The 20,961-nt window shown below is 41.9% G+C and overlaps 1 protein-coding gene across 4 annotated transcripts in view; it reads right to left on the bottom strand.

Annotated features, from left to right (window-relative positions):
* Positions 1-20,961, bottom strand: part of LOC124194567 (hemicentin-1-like) — a 36,918-nt gene that overhangs the window by 2,274 nt on the left and 13,683 nt on the right. Inside the window, exons 1-12 of one of the 4 annotated variants that reach the window (XM_046588824.1) lie at positions 14,532-14,895; positions 11,359-11,637; positions 6,424-6,556; positions 5,996-6,249; positions 5,219-5,326; positions 4,825-5,133; positions 2,908-3,056; positions 2,398-2,575; positions 857-987; positions 512-671; positions 310-404; positions 136-228 (exon numbers count right to left, since the gene is read on the bottom strand). In XM_046588824.1, coding sequence (XP_046444780.1) covers positions 136-228; positions 310-404; positions 512-671; positions 857-987; positions 2,398-2,575; positions 2,908-3,056; positions 4,825-5,133; positions 5,219-5,326; positions 5,996-6,249; positions 6,424-6,556; positions 11,359-11,449 — 1,701 coding nt within the window. In that variant the 5' untranslated portion in view covers positions 11,450-11,637; positions 14,532-14,895. Of the gene's footprint in view, positions 1-135; positions 229-309; positions 405-511; positions 672-856; positions 988-2,397; positions 2,576-2,907; positions 3,057-4,824; positions 5,134-5,218; positions 5,327-5,995; positions 6,250-6,423; positions 6,557-11,358; positions 11,638-14,531; positions 14,896-19,142; positions 19,220-19,299; positions 19,534-20,130; positions 20,428-20,499; positions 20,642-20,787; positions 20,881-20,961 lie in introns of those variants that run through there. The other 3 variants (XM_046588826.1, XM_046588825.1, XM_046588827.1) reach the window with 3 other exon arrangements.

Here is a 20,961-nt window from a genome sequence, read left to right as displayed (position 1 = left end):
GAAATTCGTTTAATATTTGGTGTTTTCACGTCTTATTATTCTGATCTATTGATGCAGAGCAAATGACACGAGAATATCTCGAAATCACATAGCAAGTCATGAGCGAGAATTCATTACTTGTCCAGTTTTACTTACTTCAATAGGGCTGGTCGTTTGAAACATTTGATTGTCCTGTAACTCGACGACGTCTGACAAGGAGGTATTAAACGCCCACCGATGCGAATGGGCCTGTCCATTTTAATTAATTTTCATTTACTTTCATCATTTTAATGCAGATGCATATTGATACAAGGAGCTTTCATATTATACCGGTGGAATGGCGTCTGTTTGGCACTGGACGACGACCGTTTCATGTTTGGCCACTCCGTACAAGATTTTCTGACCTGGACGACAGACCGGCTGGACTGGACATGCACAAAGATAAATGGACAAGGACACATCGTCATGTTCCATGATTTAAAAAAAATAAAATAAAATAATAAAAAAAAGCAATTTTCAATTTGCCACTTACACATGACGCGAAGTTGGACGGTGTTGCTGACTCCACTGCCTTCGGTGTTGACCGCTGTGCAGGAATAGCGACCGGAATGAGAGCGAGAGACTCGCCGGATAACCAAACTTTGTTCCACAATGATAACCCCAGCAGCTGCGTTTTCTCGTATGGTCTGTCCCTAATTTTACATTGTTGATACTTTGAATTATTGGTACGATGTTTGTAAAAAAAATAACGCAAAATCAAGAGATAATATAATAATGTTTTTAAGGTTAAAGAATTCGTTTCCACAAGTTCCATATAATGAGACAAAACAGAATTTAAAATAAATATATATATCGTTGATTATAGTCAAATAGTAACCTCATGAGTCCATAAGAAGCGCAGCGGTGGTGGATTGGAGCGAATGCGGCAATCAAAGTAGACGTCGTTGCCCTCAGCTATCGAGTCCGGTTTCAGATTGCGTCCCAGTTCCAGTTCTGCAGTCGGAGCAACTACATCGTAATACAAAAAGTATTACGACCAACTACTGTATAACGACGACAGTTATTCCAAATAAAAATGCATTTGCTATATCCTGGAATAGTTATAGAAGCTCAGGATACAAGCAAAATCGCCATTTAGACATTTGCCACTCGTTTCGCCGCGAATTAATAGAATTGTCCCTATTGCGCTTATGTGTAACGCTATAAAGGGGAAGAGGGGAAGCGACCGAATTCTAGTCATGGGAGATCAATTCCACTAATTAAAGTGTGATGTGCACGCCAGACAAGGCGTCGGCAAAAGGCGTCGGCTGGCAGAGGAGAGGACGGCATGCAGTCTATTGGTACGTGATGCGCTTGGATGGAGAGCTAATCACACGCGCATTAAACAGAGAGAATGTAGCATCAGCATCAGAGATTGTGCTGGCCTTGCGGCCATTTCGGTTTTATTACATATATCACTGAAGCGGAAAAAGAGAGATCGATGGTTAAAGAGCGGGATCTAGTGAGGCGAGTAGTAATAGTACCGCCACACTCGAGTCTCACATCGATTGACGTTATGGTAGCTATCTTTTCGAAAGCGCTTCTATTTCAATCATATAAAGGCTGAATTGTATAACGGACCCAGAAAGTTGACGAGATTGTTTCCATCACGATCTTTTAGAACTTTTAGATGACAGGTGAGAAGAGTGGGAACACATGCCTGGCTGAACAGCGGGAATAATAAAGAAACTTTTTAGAGCCCAATTCTCAATTGTTGGGTCTATAATACGTCAGATAGAAGCGTGAAATGATAAGGGGGAAAGAGCAGCGAAAATAAACGGATGTTTAAGAAAGTTTTGTAAAGCAATGCAGTAGATCGAGTGAGGCACTTTGATGGAGAATTATACCTTTCGGGGAGATTCGCCTTGCTTTACCCAGCCATCTTTCCGATCCAATTCAGTGACATTACACAGAATGGGCTTAAAGATGATGAACGTCATATAGTGTATCTGTACAGTAGATCTTATTTTCCTAAAGAATCGCTTTTCCTTGAAATTTACTGTTGTTATTTTTCCTTGTACAGCAGCAGACGAAGTAGATTTGGAAATAACACTGCAACACTAACGAGTTCGGCAGGAAGAGTGCCGGAAGGGGGGCAATATGGGCAAAAGCTATTCATCTATCGATTTTCCCAAAATACGTTGCAGAATGTGTTGGTAAGCTGCTACCTTATAATCATATTAAAATCTTACTTGTGCTCTTCTAAGGAGACTGCTAACGGCAATAAAATTCATAAACCTCAGAAGCGTTAGCGAAAAAGCAAAATTATAACGTCGATCCTTTAAATAATTGTACGATTGATAAGTTAGGATCAAGTTTAGCTTTAAATTAATTGCGTTAGGCTAAGGCTACAGAAAAAAGATGAAATAATTGCCTTACAGTGTACGATGAGTTTCCGGCGGGTCTCGACGGAAGAAATGGTCCCATTATTTTCAATGCTGCCGTTTCTGACGGCCAAAACCGGATTGGTGGCCAAGCAGATTAGTTCAGCATCATGGTCCTTGGCCGTAGGCATCAGCTTCAAGGTGCTCGTTGTGTTGCTACCGTCCATCGTTATCTTCATCATTTCATTTAGATGTCCACAAACAGAAAAAGATAAGGGAATTTTAGAAATATGATTTTGTGCGCTTAATAGTTTTTTTTTAGAAAACAATGCTTCCGTCATTTATAAGCGACAGGACATCAAACATCTTCCGACAGATACATTCCATCGTTAAAGAAATGCTATTCAACTTCCAGGAAAGGGAAAGATCAACCGAAAAAAGCCGCTCGGATAACTTTAATCATGGAGCATTTCGTGTTTTGTCCATAATACAGCTGTGCATTGTTGCGTATGGATGAGACAAGTCTTATTTATTGGGGATGTCTAGGGGAATGTCTGTAAATTACCCGCTCCTTGGATGGCTGCTGGATGGAGTGAAGATACCAGCGAACGTTGACGGAGGGACGAGATCCGCCAGTGATGCATTCGAACGTGTAGGATTTGCCGACCGACAGTGGCTTTTCCGCGCCGTTGATCAACACCCATAACGGCCGAACTGGAAGTGTGAAACGTTGAATTGGAAATCGTTAGTGAGAGCATATTTGAATATTTCTGAAATTATCAGTTTTTCCGTTAACGGATCAATAAACGAACTCGAATGGACTATGACATCACATGGTAAATATTTTGGGTTGGTTAAACTGTACAGAATAGAAGCGATGAGTAATAATGAGTTTCCTTTCCTTTTGTTCTAAAATTCAGAATCTTGGTCAGCGATTTCCGGGAATAATATACCGGAACTGGGTAAAGCCGCAAAATTGAATTCGTTGAAGACTGAATATTCATGCATAGACACTCGAGAAAAAATATAACTTCTTACAATGAAAATTCTGAAAACTAAGCCTTACGAAACAAAACTAAAAGTTGTGTAACGCTAGACTCTCACATTTGCCTAATTCGCTGGGATGGGGAGGAAATAAAAGTGAATTCCGCAGAGATTTTGAAAGACGTTAGTATTATTCTTCAAATAGTACTGCATGATGCTGAATCGCAGTCGACATAACGGCCCTATTTTCTTTCTGTCCGCGTTTGCTGCTGTGTCTCGAATCATCAAAGTCAAAACATCCTAGAAAAAAGTCCGCCAAAGACGAAACTTGAGGGTTTCTGGTCCTTTTGACGTCCGACCGATCGCAGCTATAAACCCAACCCAAAAGTCAACAGTCTATTCTCGGCCTGAGATGAAAGCAAACGAAGTCTACACTATACTCCTTTGTGGTCCGTCTTGGGATAGTAAGGGGACATGAAGGATTTCTGCCGGCAACGGAACGACTCCCCATATAATTTGCTCAAGTTTGACCACTTCTTCCACCATTTTTAGCTTTAGCATTCCAGATTTTTACTCCCGCGTTTATGCGACTGGCTCCAATGACCATCCTCGTTTCGTTCATGTTCAACTTTTGACTGCGTTTCTCTCTTATCATTTTATGGTCAGCAGCAGCAGCTAGTGACTTTTTCTAAATCGACCCAAAATCTTAAAATTTCCTCGATTATTCTCTTCACATTTTGTAGCTCTTGAGCCTTTACGCTTCGAGTGTGCAGCGGCCCCAACAAGACTTAACAATTGCGAATTGCGGATGGCAACGGCACAGAAATAACATCAAGAGTGGTTAGACCAACGCACTGATTCTATCGGAGTCAATATGACTTATCTCCTACTCTCTTTCTCGTTGCCCTTTACGGGAGTCATATTGTCTATACATCCGAGTTTGTTTGATGATATCAAAGACCCCCAAATGGACACTCCAATCTCCAGCTGCTCTTTCTCTCCACTCTCGGCTTCTAGTTCTAATCTGCTGAGACGAAAGTTTGCCTGTTAAAAGAATAAACTAAAGATAACATGGCTGCGCGCAGCAGACTAGATTCTGGCTGAAAGCTTTGAACAATACAGCAGCACTCTTTCTTTAATCGCGGCCAATCTGATTTCACTTTCAGCGAGAGATGGATTTGCACTTTTTCGATCTGTCAAAAAATGAAAGACGGAAAGCTATCAGACTCTTAACCCATCGCTCTCTCTATTGATCTTTCTCGTTGCTTTCAACATCTTCACTATAATGTCGTTTTCCATTTTTATAGATCGAAAGTAATTGTTCGTCATCTTAAAAAATAGGATGGACGGAACAAAATGTCTTATAACACTGCGGAAATCGATACTTTATGCAAAGCATTTTAGGTTTCACGCTGTTGCATCACACAGAGCGTCGTAGTCAATTTTTCATTGCTTATCTAGTACAATTAAAAAAGAAAATGGATCTGTTTTCACTTACGGTTGAGATCGAGTTGAACGCTGGACACAATCGTGTGCTGTGGATGTCTGGAATGATGAGACGATGGAGAATGCTGTTGGTGTTTCGGCTTTGGCTTTTTGTACCCGTAAGATTGAACGGCAAAGGGCGGCGTATTATTGTGGACACCGAAATAGTTGGACGCTTGACATCGTAGAATGGCGTGCAGATGATGTCGTTCCAGTTGCGGGATCACTAGGATATTCTGGACGACATTCTCCGACGTGGCCATGTAAGTGTGGTCCACTAATTTGTCGTTCAGCCACCAGCTCACCTCTGGACGTGGTCGACCTGTTTTCAACGAAACAATCACAAGTTCAGCAATAAGAGGTCGCCAATTACCGAAAACATCCAATTAGGGAGCCAACTGGATTACCTCCAGTCACGATGCAGTTGAGCGAGAGTTGGTCTCCTTCGTCGTAAGGACCAATGACCGACGAGACTTGTCGGTTGTCTTCGATGATGCGGATTTTTTGCGGAGGCACTGAGTCATAACGAAACAAAGGGAAACAATCAAGTTGACATTGATTGTTTTTCATTATACACAATTGGGTCGTCAAGAGACGGAAACACATTCAAATGTGAAATTTTCTACTCTTGTCAGCTCCGATGGAATTCCATCGATTTCTCTTTTTGTCAGTAAATATTATTTCCCCCATGTTTTGTTCCCCCATGTGTTTGCCCATGGCTTGTTTATGCATAATGGAGATTTTGATGGCAGTGTTCGTTGAACCCAAAGTCCCAAACGTGATCACAGACAGAGAACAAAAATTGAATACAGGAATAAAAAAATCAATAAAGTCGAGAATAACTACCCTGTTTCTGATTCCTTATCGAGAATTAATGTTGTAAGAAGTTAGGGAAATTATTATGAGAAAGAGAACGAGATAAAAAGGTCTTTCCACGTAGTCGCTTTTTTCCAACTGACCATAAGGCCCAAAGGCGCGAAGGGGATGAAAAGACAATAGAGTGAATAGACTAAAACAAAAGGGGGGTGGAACAGTGTTGACAAATTGGGGAGAATAAATATCGACGCGTGATCGACTGATCGAGTGATCGCAGTATTCGCAAATCGCAGTTCGCAGACAGAGAACAAAAAATGGAATACAGGAATAAGAAATCAATAAAGAATGGAGCAATATGTGCTACTTACCGACAACTGTGAGCTGAACGAGAACGTTGCGCGTTGGTGAGCGACCAAAGTCAACTCTGCATCGATAGTCGCCCTCGTCAGGATCGCCCACATTGCTCAATAATAAAAGAGCGGGATGACTGTCGAATTGGAAATGAATTCGGCCGGCCGATGATTCTTGGCCGTGCTGTTGTTGTTGCTGCAACAAAAACATCTGGTTGTCGCGTTGAGTTTCTTGCTGCCGGTAGCTCTCTCGCGAACGCCGAGCGTCGTACCTATATGCATCAATGTTTTATTACCTCAATTACATGGCCAACTATACGCACAATATGATAGGCCTATAAATTAATTTTTGCGTACCACATTTAATATTAAAACTTTAATTTCATTTTTGGCCATATTCCAAAAAGATTAGAATAATTCATTTATGCGATAGAATTTCGACTTACTTGTAAATAGGAAAGTCTGAGTTGTTTTTGTACCACAGGACGAGGTAAAGGGAGTCGAGAGTTGGCGGTGTAATGTCGCACGGCAATTCGGCTGTCCTCCCACTCAATATCGACACCTTCTCCAATTTAACTGCTATCAATAAAAATATGGCACATTGAATATTGACAATCATTGCTCCTTTCGAACTGCATAATCTTTTTTTTTCTGATAGACTTCCATTTGATTTGGTAAGCGTTGGATTGCCTGGTATAACGGCATATCACTCTTCAAAATGTGAAATATAAATACTTTTGGGTGTGAATATGTTAAAATTCGTAGTAAAAGGAGCGAAATAAAAAAAAAGAAGATGACGTGGGTGTTTTTCTGCCTTCCTTTCATCCTTGATATGAAAAAGCATATTAAGCATGAGCACCCTTCCATCAGATACCGGATACCATCCCTTCGTCGCCCTTTTGATGACGTCATGACGACGCGCGTTTGTATGTGTCACTTCTATTGTGATCCCCATAAATGAAAACATATATACGTATATTACTATGCGATGAGGCCGTCATTCTTCATTCACATAAAAAGACGCACGATTCACATTATTCAGTGTCAGTAAAATTACATTTAATCTACTCTCCCCTTCTGTAAACGCAGTCGGAAATTCGGGAAATTCCTAGCAGATCCTTTTCACCCCCCTTTTCAAAATTTGCTACAAATGATTTATGATTGCGAATGCCCCTTTTGTTTCTTTGATTGTATTCGTTTGTTCGCCGGTATTTTACTCGACACAGAAGCCATGAAAAAAAAGGAAACCTTTAACGTGTGCATAGAGGAAAAATTAAAAAAAAAACTAAAATTGCATGGCCAAGCATTTTCGTTATATTTCTTTTACGTCAGTGTCCCACACACGGAGCATTTTGTGGAATATGTCACCCACCGTACAATGTATTGGCAGGCTTATATAATGCGGTAGACGTTTTTATTCACCCCCATGGTTTCGTGCGATTCCTGCTGGTGTATTTCTGCACAAGAAAAACGGACGAACACCATCAGTCAACCAGCTGTCCGCTTTCCCAAACATCCAGCCAGCCTGGACCATCGCTGTTATTTCTGTTTTCCATCCCGTCGTCTTGTCCTTTTTATGGATGACAATATCCCGCGGTGCGCACACACACAGCACACAATATGATTGGATGTCACAAAACAAGAGAGATGGAAGAATCACCCAAACAGGGAGCTCGGACAAGACATGACGGGGCGTCGTATCATCACGCACGTCCGCTACATCTCTCCTACTCTAGCCTATACACATGTATAAATTTTCATCTTTCTAGGAGGAGGACAACGACGGGTCTGAGGTCCGTCACGTGAGTGTTAAATAATTGAATAGAAGACATCATGTTTCCTCCCGATGTCGTCTGGTGCGTTTGGGTCGAGCAATTCGTCCAAATTGTCAGTAAATTCTCAAGAGGAATAGGTAGTAGGCCCGCCGTCACCAAGGTAACTGGAGCACGTCTTTTGTCGATTTGTGTTGTTGTCGCTATTGATTTGATTTTGGGGCTGAATCGCCTTTGATTAATTCGAAAGAGCGCAGAACATCGCGCACACTTTCGGATTACCAAAGGAGAAGTTTGGCGAAGCACTTCAAATAAACAAGTTTGCCCGCCACCGATTGACAATAAGTCGAAGAGTACATGGACAAACTTGGCGATAGATTGCCAAGAGCCTGTGGGTGTCCCAAACCAATGACCCAATATATATAGCCTATGGTTATCCTGTATAGCAAGATTCGAGGTGCACGTTATAATGAAGTCTCTCAGCTTCTTGTGCAGAGTACAAGTATACTTTGTATACATAGACGAGCAGTGTACGAAGTGTATTTGCCTCGCCTTATAAAGAACTCGTCATGTTTGCGTCATCACAAACCGAATCGACCAGTAGGTTGATGGCCGGAACCGTATGTATAATTCACATCCTAGTAGCTTATACACTGCTGTGAAGGTTCGCTAGCTCGCTAATGACTGAATCATTATGATCTGGAGAAGCTTCTGACGTAGAGGAGAAATCATTTCGTAATTGCAGTCATCCTGCGCTCGTCACCATATATCATCAGATGGATCATTCGGATTCGGATAATGTTGTCAGCTATAGTGACTATGTATAGTCCGCTCCGTTTATGGATGCGACTGACATAAATACACAGCACCGAGGTGAGATGGAGCAATACAATATAATAATCTGCTTTTCTAGGCCGAGTGGAAATTGTGAAGCAGTCTTCCGGCTTTCCACTTTACCACAAAAAGGAATTTGGAACATAGCGACGGAATAATTTTAAAAACTTCAGTCACTACCATAAACAAATATAGCATTCAGGCTAAATCTTTCACAGACAGGTAATGTAAAAGCCAACATTTTTAACAGTGGCATTCTAAAAAAAAGACAAACTTATTCACGTCCCATATTTTTCTCTTACGGTGCGAGCAAATATTCATAAGCAAAGCTTTCGTTAATGCGCCCTACCGCAACTGTATATTTCTTGGAATGATTTATTTTATTATTTATTTTATTTGCAGCGCAACATACCCTTGAATGTGCGCCTTATCGATTTTCTTTTCAACTATTGTTTTCTCGTTGCCAAGAGCTCAATTCGCTTTACGACATAAATTGTCTCAGCACTGGCATCCATCAGTGATATAATGTCTGTTCGTAATACACACGCACATAAACATATACTATGTACGCTCTCTGCGTATTATAGCGGGCCAGCCAGAAACAGCGCGACAGGATTGACGAGATAGCGCACATCGTTCAATATCAATAGACAACTATTCGGCTTAATGAGACGGTGATGAGGAAAGAAGCTGAAGAGAATGAAAGTAGTCTCGAGGGAAATAATGGGATGAAAATAAGGATGACAATTATGGGAACCATCATCCACGCAATATGTATCATAAAAGAATATCAAGAAGAACTATATTCTTTTGGTAAATCGTTTGGTAATAAGGAATGTCATTATGAAAAGAATCCGGTACAAATTCCTAACCCCGAGGTTTGATTACTGGAAACGTATTGATTGCAAACCAAATCGCGCTGGCGATGGAATCCGAACAACAATCGTCCGCATAATTGTATAAACATATCTCAACAGTTTAGAGTCAATAAAAAATAGAAGGAGAATTAGGACTGAAATTTTCAGAAAGATCAGTTTACCAATTTGTCACATTTACACATTAGTTCTGAGAAACACGGTGGACCAGCAGCAGCATTTCCGTTGAAGTAGAGAGTCTTAATGAAGGAAATTAAAAATTTTTGTTTTGTTCAAGAAGTATCTTGAAATCACTTCCCACTTGTTTTCGTTAAGGAAAGCGCTTAAATTGGATTTGATAAGAAGCATGCACCAACGAAATAAGATACCGGGTTACCTAACGACTCTTTTTTTGTTATGAATGAGACGACCACGTACCAAGTTCACTTCAGACTGATCTTATTTCTGTTTCCATTCTTTCTCAAAAAGGAGAATTTAGAAACAATAAAACATGGAGTCGCTGAAATTGACATAATTTGCTATCTCTCAACAACAATCCGCGGAAATCTTTCGTTTAAGTGATGTTATCCCTACAGGACATTTTCCTACAGCACAGTGTCTCCATGTTCCACCCAGGATACAGTACAATACTTATACTGCTACTTGGTACGTGCCTTTCGCTGGCTTTTCTATCCTGCCAACTTGAACACAGACATCTACTCATTTCCCGGATTTATCTCGTTTTTTTCTTTACTTGCTATATAGTCTCCTGTTATAATCTTAAGTGAAAATATAAGGAAAACATCACGCGCTCTACGTGCCCTATTGATCGTGATGCCGTGTTTAAAAGGCGTCCATTGTCGTCAGCTCCTATAGTAACCGTTGTTGTCACTTTCTTTTCTCATATTATGTCCGCTGTGAGTGGTTGTGAGTGAATGTTGAAAAATGCGTCATCACTCATCACCTATTCAATCAATAAATCAGGTTTCAGAAAATGGAAAGTATAGCGCTGGCTGAACTCATCAGACATTCAAAGGTTATGTTCTAGGCATCTCAGAATCAAGGCTAAATAACAAGAAATGAACGGACTTGTCAGAAACGTTTAACGATAAGCTCAAACGATCAGAAAATTTCTAATTAGCTAATAATTCCATTGACAGAAAATTAAAAAGGTGACAGTTATCCCGAGGGTGACAAACATTAGCTGATGAGATGCAAAATTAATAAATAAAACTAATTAAAACAGATGCTCCCGTAACTAAAATATTCCTTATAACAATAAATTTAGTCCAATAAAAAATTATGACGCAAGGGTGGAGGAGCATAGCATCATGGTCTATGCTGCTGTAGCACTGGTCTTAATGCAACACACTATACGGTTTTAGAACTATGCATCAGAAACTTTTATTCCAACGAATAGAAGTTTAGCAAAAATGTAAAAACACAGCCCGGCGTCCATAGTAACGAAGATCGTTATCTCTCTCTTTTCTATTCAACGGCTTCTTTTCCATTTGTTCTTTGTACAAAAATCTTTTTTTCTGATAGGACGATGATGTGGGTAGATTTAGATCTCCTCTTCGTCTACTGAATATAAGTATTCAAATTCTGAGCAAACGACTTGAAAAAGTGCCGATGGCTACTAATTAGAGGAACCAACGTCACCGTCTATTAGAAACGGCTCATTAGTCAAGTTTCGTCAAGAAATGAAGAATAAAGACAGTGTAAGCAGCAGCACTGTATCGCGCCCAGTTCTAAATTTGTAGGCCAGAAACAAAATCTCAGCTGAATCTTGGGCCAAAAAAAAAATCAAGAGCCTCATTCAGCTAAGAATAAAAGCTTCCGGATCCGAACGATTCGTATGATAAGCGCATCGCATCGTCGTAACAATAGACAGAGAACGGGGGTTTATCAAAGAACTTACAATCGTCATCCTCGGTGGCGACAACAGCGACCAAGACGGCCATGACAAACTGGGCAAGAATCATTGGTCTTTGTCCATGTCGATCCATCATCGATGTCAGTCAATTGTTGATGAAAACGGGAGTCTATGCGGTAAAGTTGCAGCAGCAGTTGTAGAAGCTCCTCGTCTTGCGGCGACAGACCAATAAGAGGATGATGATGATTGATTATAGACTGGGACGAATCTGACTCCAGATCTGAAATCCGCCGGCTGAATGGATATAGGCAAGAGGATATTAGCCTAATGCAAATAAAGAAAGGAAAGAAAAGACAATGATTAATGAAGTCGCTGCTGCACCCATTCTCAATTCGATAACTATTTTCGTATTCATTTACAAAGACTAAAAATAGTTCAGGTCCGCTGTCATTAGTGGATTAGATTCTTCCCAAAACTCTTGCAATTCGTCACAACATACCGTACTGTAGTTCAACGCCAAGGTATTTGGCTATTTGCCAACGCTGAATGGTAATTGCAAATAATGGCAGATCAAAAGCGCATCCGTGTTCCTTCCAAATTACGTCAAAAGTTATTGCCGTTTGAACTGGGTCCCACACAGAGTCAAACGGAGCATGCGAGAAATGAAAATGGAATTTCTGCTGCCAACTTTGGCCTCTTATTATAGAATGCCAGTGAATCAATAATCAGCTCAGAATCATCACGATCACGAATTGCGATGCCAACTAGCCGTTTGGACTTGGACACGATTCTATATCATGTCATGACTTTGCTCGCCATGTCATTGGAATTTACTCCCAGCACTGCTATCTGTTTGATTGTTGTTTGTCAGTTCCATTTTAGTTTGTTTCTAGTGTAGAGGTAGTTCAGCTCTTTTCCCAGGACGTTATTGCCATCAAAAGTTGAACAGAATAAGTTCACGCTATTTTCCGCTTTCCAATGACTCGGATCAAATATCTTTGTCAGGAATAATTCTATTAGTTGCCAGCTGTTTTGTCCCATAATTTGATGCAGATTGATACTTTGGCCATCAGGCCCGTCCTCATTTTCGCTAATCGAACGATGTCGCGTTGTGTGTCGTTGCCCTGATGGTCCCCCCTCCCCCGCTCTTTCTCCTAAAATAACAAATGTTGTTTGAATGTTTAATGGACGCAGAAGACATGTCCGAATTTGCAACGCTTAACTTGTCATCATCCTCTTATTCTTCGTTTATTATTCTCTGCGTTTCAGTAACTGTCGCTCGTTTTCTTCCAAGTGCGGACACTCATTTAGCGCGTTGCTTAACTCGATGGGATGTGTCGCCCCTTCCATTTCTGCTCGCCCGTAAAGAGTGTGGCAGACAGTCGGAAATAAAATAAGAGAGTGGAAGAGCTCACGCTCGTGGCTCCCGCTACACCCGCTACACCCGCCCATGAACTTGAACTGTTAGCCAACACGGGGGACACAAGGCGAAGACGAGAGAGGCAAACTCGGTGACGATAATGACGGCCACCCTTTTGTGTGGGTTGCCATGCAGATGTCCAGCACCTTGGACTACCCAAGTTCCTCGACAGATATTATGCGCATATAGTGGACTCTATGGTTAGCGCCAATAGAGGAGGAGAATGAGCCTCTGCTGCTGGTTCCAACAGGACCAACAATTTTGCTCCAATTTATTCAAACGACCCAGCAGCCCGGGAAAAGAAAAACAGGAGCCGGACGAACGGAATAGTCGACGAGAAAGAAGAAGAAGGTGGATCGTAAATAAAGGACTTTAATGTATTGAAATGGATGACAGGGCGGCGGATAACCCCTGACGATTTACAGGAACCCATTTCAAGCATTTCAAGAGAAAAGAAACAGAGGCATTCAGCACAGATGGTTATATAACACATCGTCCCGTATGTATTCAACGGGCGATATGGAGACACTGCTGTGCTGGACTGAATGCCTAAATCGACCACGGCCCCTCGTTTTATTCTTGATAACTTTTCTGGATCTGATGTGCTCATAGGAAATGCTGGAATTCCTCATTAAGGAAGGAATTTTACTGTGATGCCTAAACAGACGATCTTATAGACACTCTATAAACTAATCAGCAGAGAAATTATTTGTATTGATCATTGCGTGCTGTCACTTGCTGCGCCTCTTTCGCTCCGTCATTATAATCCAAATCTTTCAACTTGAGCTCAATTTGGTATTAGTAACAGTCAAGTTTGTCATAGTGTCGTGTAGTACGGAAGGTGTCATGCTAAACCATCGGACATGCGTTACATATTAGGACTGTGGAGCTAAAGCATATTAAAGCGGAGGAACGTGACTTGGTGGCGCTCTCGGCGTTCCAAACACGATGGCAATAATGGGGCGACAACAGCCAACCAGTCAACGGACATGTACATAATAACGTCGCCTATATACACCAAATTTTTGTTTTGTTTCTGTTTTTTCCTCCTTACACGAAGGAGCAAATGTCCACGGCCGGCACTCGAAATTGGAAGAGTCGAAGGAATCGATTTCGGGTTCTCCTTTTGAAAAAATTCGCCAGTTGTTGTCCTCCTATTGCCGTTGTAGGGGCCACACGGGCCAGTCTGCCGTCTGTTGTGTAAAGACCGTAAGTCACGCGGAATCGAACTTGCTGAAAGTGGGTGGCACCAACCTCCCCAGCAGGCCAGCAGGTTCACGATAAAATTGCTGCCGTCGTCTGGGTCCACTGGTGGGCCCAACTCGGAGCAGAAAGAAGAAGAAAAGAGAAAGGCCCGGACACCATTGCTTATTGAACGCGAGCTAAATGGATCAGCAGCAGCAGATCGGCGTCAAAGGAGTCAAAATAAAAGTCAGAATGTGGGCCGTGCTATACGTATATAATAAGTCGCAGCAACGTACTCGCAATTGCTACAGCACTCGCTTATTCGCCAAGCAACTCGCATCTAGTCACAGCATGCAGCAGTTAATGACATTAGACCAGAGTCACTAAAGCCCCAGCGCGTGTAGGCGATGTTGTCAGATCGAGTCACTGATGGGAATAAGTTGACACGGAAAGACGAAAAAGAAAAGGAGGAACGAAACAGAGAAGAGTTATTCGTATAAACTAAGAGCGATGATCAAGGCCGAGTTGAATAAGGAAAAGGCAAAGAGATATAAGGACCGAGAGAATTTATTAAAAGGCTATACTATATTAGGCAGCATGAGTGTGTACATACCTGAGTGAACTTTTGACGATGTGTATATAGTGGCGTTCGATTTCCAAGAATCTCACTAATCGAAACCTGAGCTAGTGAGGAAGCAACAAGCCGGCAACGTGTTTGAAACTTGTGAGTCGATCATCGGAAATCGAAAAATCCTCCATCAGAGTACAAGCACCAAAACTTTTCAGCTCACCGCTGGCGTCCATCACCAACTGCCTTCAACTTGTAGTCAATTTTTGCGAGCAATTAATCGACTTCTGCTTTGAATGTCGCCTCATTCAAAGCTTCGCATTTTGATTCTCTTTTCGGACAGCCCCACTTCTTCGACTCGAGTCGATATCCTAAACCCCACAATTCATTCTGAAAAAGAAACAAGGTTGTAGCCTAGTTATTACACTGCGCAAAGTGCGGACACGTAATGTAGTTTTGCTTCACGACGTCTGGCGGTTGACGGCCAACTGATCGGGACCAACCCCCGTCACGCCTTTTATACCCTCTGTTCCTGTATAGTGTACCACCTCCTGCTTGGCATGTTATTTTGTTTTCCCCCCCCCCACCCCACCTTATAGATCCGGCGCAAGCTGAGCGGCGTGGCTCCGTATGGGCTAAAGAGCCCTGGAAATGGATACGATATACCCTGCTCTCTTGCCATAGCGTTAAGAATGCATGTACACCCAGTGTAAGCTCGGTTCGATCCCCCGTCCGTATATGAAAAGGTTCTGCATTATTTTGTTTGATTCTGTATGGGAGTTGCCTCTTGGAACAAGCCAGCTTTGCCAGCAGTATATTCTCTCATCTCATTGTTAAATTCTTAATAATAATAGAGCAATCTTTTATGATGATACGTCTTCGTCAACAAGGAGATAGATATACATGCTGTCTTTTGGTTTGTGGATATGGGCATTGCATATCCAGCCTTTTGAAGTTGACGACATTTCAGTCGATGACGAATGAATGCCGTGTTCGCTTTTCGCCTTCGGACGATGAGATTGACAATAAGACTCACATCACGAAGAAACGAAAATGAGGGGTCCGTCTTTTAGTGCGTGAATTGAAATGGTTGGCAATCTGCTTTCAATGTTTTAAATTACATAGGTCGCCAGGCATGATGTGCATATGCGTCGACATAATAGTGCTTCGTTTTACATGCACGTTTGCTGGGGCTTTGATGACATATAGGTTGTTCTTCGTCTCTCTCCCGAAAACAATGGCCACAACCGACAATGAGAGAGCCCAGATGAGCGGAGAAATATAGAAGCAGGTATAGTTGGGTGATACTGTGAGTGGCATAGACGTACACATAGTCCTGAGTATGTAAGGAACGATGGATTATTTGAAAATGAGAAAGGCGGGCTGTGTTGTGCAGTTTCGCCATCGTCTATATCGGAATTCGATGAACTTCACGATTCAGTTTGAGGTGCTACGAGTCACGTACACACTTACTATAGGCCTACTGCTGTAGATACTACTACTACTACTACTACTAGACTGTACCCGACACCGGTATCCGTTTTGGGACCACTTCAAGTTAAAATTCATCGCCCAAGAATCAGCACTTGCTCGCTATTCTCGCTGGAATCCGGAATAAATCTACACCGTGGGATTTTCAGGTTTTAATGACGGGCGGAAATAGCTGGCATTACAACTGCTAATGCCCTTGTGTTTTTGTTGTCGTCCGTGTATTGTCGGTTGATTATTTCGTCAATAACACAGTGCAGCCGGAGGGAGGGTCTCTGACCTTCAACGAGACCAATAACGGCGGCACGCGCATAGAAAATGGATCCCGATCCATCCCGATCCAACAAGAAAAGTATTATAGTCCCGCTCTGCTCTCCCTATGATTTGAATTGGGCCCATCTATTAACGTAATTTAGTGATATTTATTATACGCTTATTGCTTATACCCGCACGGGTCGTCCAAAAGTCCAAAAGTTTATGGCCTCGTCTTATTTATACCGGGCATCCTTTGATGCTTGATGCTTCCCCCCGCACGCCATTATGTAAGTTCTATCAGCTTATTTTCCGAAAGAGAGTAAAACAAAATAAAATAAAAATAAAATAAGTCTGGCCGAAATAACGGGAAAATAAGAGACTTTTCTGCTTATGGGGTGACATGGAAGCTATTTATATACGCGTCCACCAAGCGTATTATATGGGCTATCCTGCTGCTGCTGCTGCTATCGTATATAGCTTTTTATTACTCGCGACTTTTGTTATTGTTTCTTTCGTTCGTGTTACGACCGTTCGAGAGCAGACAGCAGGATCGTAGCAAAAAAAAAGAGGCGTTTCCTTTCATTCTTCCGAATTTTCCTTTCCCCTTTTGAGTTATTTCTTTTTCCCGCTTCTTTTTAAACTTTGTCGTCTTCCGTGTTTTGTTTTGTGTTTGGTACGGGTTTCCCTATTTTATATTTTTTAACCAATCCGATAGAGGAGAATGCCTTGTGATCCTTTTGTTATGTCCCGTTTAGAGTTGAGACACAATGTCCTTTTTTCGACATCGATAGGTTTGTAGAATAGGCCTTTATATGTCGGTGACCCGGACGTCGAAAGAAAAATCACGCGACTCAGTTGACGACGCCACGATTTTGCCCTTTTCGAACCAGTTGGCAAACAGCTGCTGTGTGCCATATATAGTATACACAAAGTGAATGGCAAAAGAGACGACAATGTACGACAGCGTCGACTGTTCGACCTAAAAAATAAAAAAACGTTGGCTGCATCATAACTACAACAACATAACAAAAGAGCCTATATAATATGTACGCACTGCTGGCGATCGGGATCTGACCCCTTCCTTAGATTGTTGTGTTTCATCAACGTCGACGCAGCAGGCCATCATTGTCCGCCGTACAAGTTGTATGTAATAGGTCCGTTAAATCGCTTTTGATAAGCCATTATTGGCCATCAGCGACCATCATATAATATAGAGGAATCAGTATATATCATGGCGCCGTGCCCATTCTTTTTATACGCGAAGCCATAATAAAGCGCAGGGCAGCACATACGGGAAATGCGGAGAGAAAAAGAAATGGAAAATGACTGGATTATATGGCATAGTCTACTATAGAGTAGCTGCTGCGCGCTGAACTCCGGTAGTGTGTCGTGCTAGATGATAGAAGATATGGGCACCAGAGTGTATAGCTTATATATGGCCTACAGCGTATTATGGACACTAAACGTACCGTAGATAACCTATGGCACATTGTGGAATTTGATGCGTGTCCATATTTTAATAGCCTACACAGCGCACATCACGCTGCCGACTGAGTTGCATTACGCGGCTATTTATGGTCGGGACTATATGCATGCTCGGCGTCGTGTAGGGAAGGTTGGAGATTAGGTGAGCTCCGGTATAGTCACAAAACATGTACCTCCTGTCAGATAACTAGATGAAAACAATCCCATATAGCGCAGCAGCATATTCATTATTCAAGTGGATAGGGTTTCAGCTGGATGCGAAAATCATTGCCTCCGCGCTGCTGTCTAGCTTTTAAATATAATGTTTCCCTATAGGACTCGAATTGCCTCAGACTTCTTTTCCGGTGTGCATAGTTTCCATTCTCCATTCAGCTTCATCACTCATAAAATTAATTAGAATTCAAAGCATTTTTCAAATGAATCACGCGCGAATTACTGATTCGTATTGAGCATTCGCCGCAATAGTTTCAGTTTGTGTATGGACATTGAACATTGAAAGCAAAGTGTTGAATTGACGCAGACATTCAAGCTCATTTAAAGAAGGAGCAATAAGTTGGGAACCCTTGATTCATCTTTAAATTGTATCACTTGGAATTGTTTCAAAAAGGCACAATTTCGGGGCCGGCACACGTCGTCGACAACAGTATCTTCTCCCGATCTGGCAATGACTGATGCTAGAATTAAGCGACATCTTAAAAAAATAGACATCCAAAATACTTAATTGTTAAAACACAAAAGTTTTTCATTATTGTGAAAGTGAATCAAACCTTTTCGTGACCGAATGAGATACAGGAAATATACAGTGTCAACCGACGAGCGAATTATTTCTGCGTATCGGATGAGATGGAGCGTCACGTACGTCACGTAGTCCATTCCGCGTCCAATACGAAAACCGACCCAACTAAATGATTTGCCAGATTTGGAATATTGATAACATCCGTAAAGGTGTTTATTCAAATATCGCCCGTGGTTGAGGTAGTGCGCATGTGATGCTCCTCACTTGGCGCCGACCCATCGCTACAGCTCGCTGATTTGAGTTTGGCTATTGGGGTATAAATTTCGAATGAATTATTTGCGCTTCTTAATGGAGTTGGGATTTAGAATTTTACCGAGAAAAAATGTGTCCGCCATCCACAATTGTGAAACGACGGTTGAATTTCTGTCGGTGAGGTGCTTGAATGGAGATCTTCTCCAATGTACTACACTCACTCGGATGATAATGTTGGCCATTGATGCTACCGACGGCCAACCGAGACTGGCATATTGCTATCGATTCACTTGGCGAATCGCAATCCGAGTCGAAAGGTTTCTCAACATCGTAATGGCTGCGATAATTTCGTGTAGTTATGGAATCATATTCATATGGGTTCCTATCAGTTTCTTCAGTTTTCTATAAGATGTGCAATTAAAAATGTAGCCCCATTTCGACTTATGAAAGAAACACTAAATTCTGCAATTTACCTGTTCGATCGGAGTCGTTGAGATGCGACTCCGCTGTTCCTGCACTAATTGACGAAATCGAAATATATGGCAATACATCAGTAGTTTCTTATCTTATTCCTTATTATATAACAGCCTGACTTACCAGAATTACTATTAATGATGATATCGGGATCGTCGTTGTTGTGCTGATCGACAGGATTCGTTGTTATTTTCAGATTAGATAACCTGTTGTCGGTTTTATTTGGATGATGGCCAACTAGACTTTGACGGTGGGACCTGTACGTTACAGCAATGGCAAAGTACACAATGAGGATCGCAGCGGAGATGCCACCAGTGATACCCAAAATAGAAGCCCAATCTGTCGTCTCCATTATGACTAAAAATCAACAGAAGAATGAGAGATGATTAATGAACTAGCGATGAACTGAAGAGAAGACATTAAGCTTGAGGGGATGAAACAGACCATTTAATGAGCAAACATTGATCGCCACATGGGAAATCTAAGAAAAAGCTTCTGCACTATTCGAGACGACGCTGAGATCTATAGGGTCTCGGAACTTTTATACAGAAAGAGCCATCAAAGTGGATTTCGTTCTCTGTTGATGGTCTCCGAAACTCATGTTTTTATAAGGCACTTGGGTACCACAATCGACCAAAAATTATGCAATACTGCGTTTAAACTTGTGATATAACACAGCCCAACAGACAAGTTGGCGAACTCAATTTGAGACTCTTCAAATCTGACTTTGTCGATAATAAGAATTTGTGAACTGCGGTACACAGAGTGAACTGTCAAGTTACTTTTTTGTTGTGTGTGTTTCAGCAGTTTAACTACTTGAATACATTACGAACCGTAAACGAATAAGAGACAAACTTAACTTCGTTACCTTATTACATCGTTTGTGAGATTGTTTAAATGCTATACGAATTGCAAAGGTTGCATGCTACTATGTCCTTCTTTTTGGCTTCTTACCTGTTTGTTTGTCAGCGATTTTGATGGTGTATGCCTCCAAAGGGACAAGTGGCGACCTACCCCGTTGATTGAATGCCGAAACTTGAATGAAGAGCTTGATTCCGGATTCGAGGTTGCCGACGCGCAAATGCGGATACCGTCCTGATTTGTTGTAAAGGAGAACGGCCGACTGCGTATCGAAGATTTCGAATTGAAACAGTTGCGGGTGACCACCATCGAATCCCGGACGGCACCAGACTTCCACCGCCTCAGCCGTTTGATTCAACACCGAACAATTGCTCGGTGGATCCGGACGCACTGCAACACAACATAACGTAATGTATTTCCCTATCTTGATATTATTTCAGGCTGGAATTATTTGGGCTGCACCTCCGAGGAAAATGCGATAGACGCAAGGCTCCCGTTGCTCGCCGATCACGTTGCGCGCCCAGCAGATGAGGCTGCCGTAATCACGATCCGATTGCGGCGAGTAGGAAATGACGCTCGTCCCGTCCGCCTCTGCTGCGCCTTCCTGTCGTTCGTGAAATTCGTTTAATATTTGGTGTTTTCACGTCTTATTATTCTGATCTATTGATGCAGAGCAAATGACACGAGAATATCTCGAAAACACATAGCAAGTCATGAGCGAGAATTCATTACTTGTCCAGTTTTACTTACTTCAATAGGGCTGGTCGTTTGAAACATTTGATTGTCCTGTAACTCGACGACGTCTGACAAGGAGGTATTAAACGCCCACCGATGCGAATGGGCCTGTCCATTTTAATTAATTTTCATTTACTTTCATCATTTTAATGCAGATGCATATTGATACAAGGAGCTTTCATATTATAC

This window comes from Daphnia pulex, chromosome 5 (assembly GCF_021134715.1).
Source record: "Daphnia pulex isolate KAP4 chromosome 5, ASM2113471v1".
Taxonomy (NCBI): Eukaryota; Metazoa; Arthropoda; class Branchiopoda; order Diplostraca; family Daphniidae; genus Daphnia; species Daphnia pulex.
The sequence above is the reverse complement of the archived record's forward strand: the minus strand, read 5'-3'. Positions and strand labels throughout refer to the sequence as shown.